This window comes from Rhinopithecus bieti, unplaced genomic scaffold (assembly GCF_001698545.2).
Source record: "Rhinopithecus bieti isolate Rb0 unplaced genomic scaffold, ASM169854v2 scaffold_10589, whole genome shotgun sequence".
NCBI lineage: Eukaryota > Metazoa > Chordata > Mammalia > Primates > Cercopithecidae > Rhinopithecus > Rhinopithecus bieti.
The window spans coordinates 1,048,817-1,051,156 of NW_016807065.1; the positions used below are offsets into that span (position 1 = coordinate 1,048,817).

Here is a 2,340-nt window from a genome sequence, read left to right on the forward strand (position 1 = left end):
CCGCGCCCGCGCCCGCGCTCGCCGGAACTCGCGCTGGCCTGTGAGCGCCGCGCGCAGCCCCGGTTCCCGCCCGCGCCTCTCCCTCCACATCTCCCCGCAAGCAGAGGGAGCTGGCTCCGGCCGCGGCCAGCCCAGAGAGGAGATCCCACAGTGCCGTGGCTGACTGAAGTGCTCCCCAAGCACGGCCAGAGTGGGCCCCGAGGCCGAGGAGGTGCCGAGAGCGAGGGCTGCTAGCATGTTGTCACTTCCCACAGTGAGCCGTGATCGCACCACCGCACTCCAGCCTGGACAAAAGAGCGAGAATACTTCTTTTTTTTTTTTTGAGGCGGAGTCTCGCTCTGTCGCCCGGACTGGAGTGCAGTGGCCAGATCTCAGCTCACTGCAAACTCCGCCTCCCGGGTTTACGCCATTCTCCTGCCTCAGCCTCCCGAGTAGCTGGGACTACAGGCGCCCACCACCTCGCCCGGCTAGTTTTGCATTTTAGTGGAGACGGGGTTTCACCGTGTTAGCCAGGATGGTCTCGATCTCCTGACCTCGTGATCCGCCCGTCTCGGCCTCCCAAAGTGCTGGGATTACAGGCTTGAGCCACCGCGCCCGGCCGAGAATACTTCTTAAAAAAAGAAGAAGAAGAAGAGAGATGTGGTAATTTCATCTGGATACCAGGGTCATTGCCCAGAAACTAAAAGAGTCTGTCTAGGTATATTGGATTCAATACTGATGTTTATTAAGAACAAAGGATATCAGAATACTCAGCAATTCCAGTTAGAGACATAATGAAGGAAGCAGTCTTCTTTGCAGGTCTAGATATTTGACCGTGCTGCCTTTTCCAACCCACGCTGAAGAATAGAACAGATAAGATACTGAGATTAGACTATTCTGCCTTGCAGCCGCCGCAGGGCACTTTGAATGTCCCTGTTTCTCAGGCTGTAGATGAAGAGGTTCAGCATGGAGGTGACCACCGTGTACATCACTGAGGCCACTGCACCCTTTCTGGGATAAGAGGACACGTCTGAACTGAGGTACCCTCCAACGCCTGTTCCATAAAATAAGCAAACAACTGACAGGTGGGAGCCGCAGGTGGAGAAGGCTTTATACCTCCACCTGATGATGGAACCCGCAGAGCGGAGGAAACAATTTTATAATAAGAGAAAAGGATCCCCGAGATGGGAAGAAAACCAAATATGGCAGCAGGGAAATACATGACTATGTTATTGGTGAAGGTGTCACAGCAGGCAAGGTTGGGGAGTTGAGAAGGGTCACAGAAGAAATTGGGAATTTCCACATCTTTGAAGCAGGTCATTTGTAAGGCAGTCCAATTGTGCAGCTGGGAGTCTAAAAGACTGAGAAAAAAAGACAACAAAACTAGGAAAGCACAGAAACGTGGGTTCATGATGACTGGATAATACAGAGGGCAACAAATGGCCACAAACCGGTCATAGGCCGTCACACTCAGGAGCATGACTTCCATGCCTCCAAAAATGGCGAAAAGCGACATCTGAGTCAGGCAGCCCACATAGGAGATGACTCTGCTGTGAGACTGGATGTCCACAATCACCTTGGGGACGGTGGTGGAGGTGAAACCGATGTCAGCCAAAGACAGGTTGGAGAGGAAGAAGTACATGGGGGTGTGGAGGTGGGAGTCAGAGCTGACGGCCAGGATGATGAGCAGGTTCCCCAGCACCGTGACCAGGTACATGGACAGGAACAGCCCAGCGAGGACAGGTTGCAGTTCTGGATCCTCTGAGAGTTCCAGGAGGAGGAATTCTGAGACATCTGTTCGATTCCGTGGATCTGCACGGTTTGGACAACTTTTGAATAGAAAAGAGGGTTGAAAAAAAGGAAACAAGTAAACTAACACCCAGCACTGTGTCTGCATTTTGGATATAAACAATTCACAAGTAATGTTTCCAGATTTCAGAGCAAGGCACACTAAGCAATATTTTGCAGTTGTGACAAATCCAATTTTCTTACAATTATTTCAGCATTGATTTTTGTGTTATTCACTTCTTGCTATACACACCAGCTCTAGAGACACTAGATTCAAGAATGGTCCAAGAACCAGATCATTATATATAACAAATTCATAACTGCTAGAAAATACAGCCTATCTTTTCAGAAGAAAAATAAGTGATAAAAACATTGACTTCACTTTAAGCAAAAGTTTATCCTAATTAAAGGAAATTATGAACTCAAACATTTTATTCTAATAGATTGCCACGAATTCCCTTGATTTAGAACATTTCTAAACACTATATAACAGCTGAGACCATGTCATCTGGAAATGAAATTAAAGTTGATAGTTCATAATCAGAAAATATTTCCACATGCCAGTTATGTTCT

General features: G+C 48.3%; 1 protein-coding gene across 1 annotated transcript; it reads right to left on the bottom strand.

The window, feature by feature from the left end:
• Nucleotides 1-866: 866 nt before the first annotated feature.
• Nucleotides 867-1,852, bottom strand: LOC108534615 (olfactory receptor 7E24-like). The gene is given in 2 exon segments (XM_017880072.1): nt 867-1,096; nt 1,099-1,852. Coding segments are annotated over 2 exon segments (828 nt in total). The 5' UTR covers nt 1,697-1,852.
• Nucleotides 1,853-2,340: the final 488 nt, after the last annotated feature.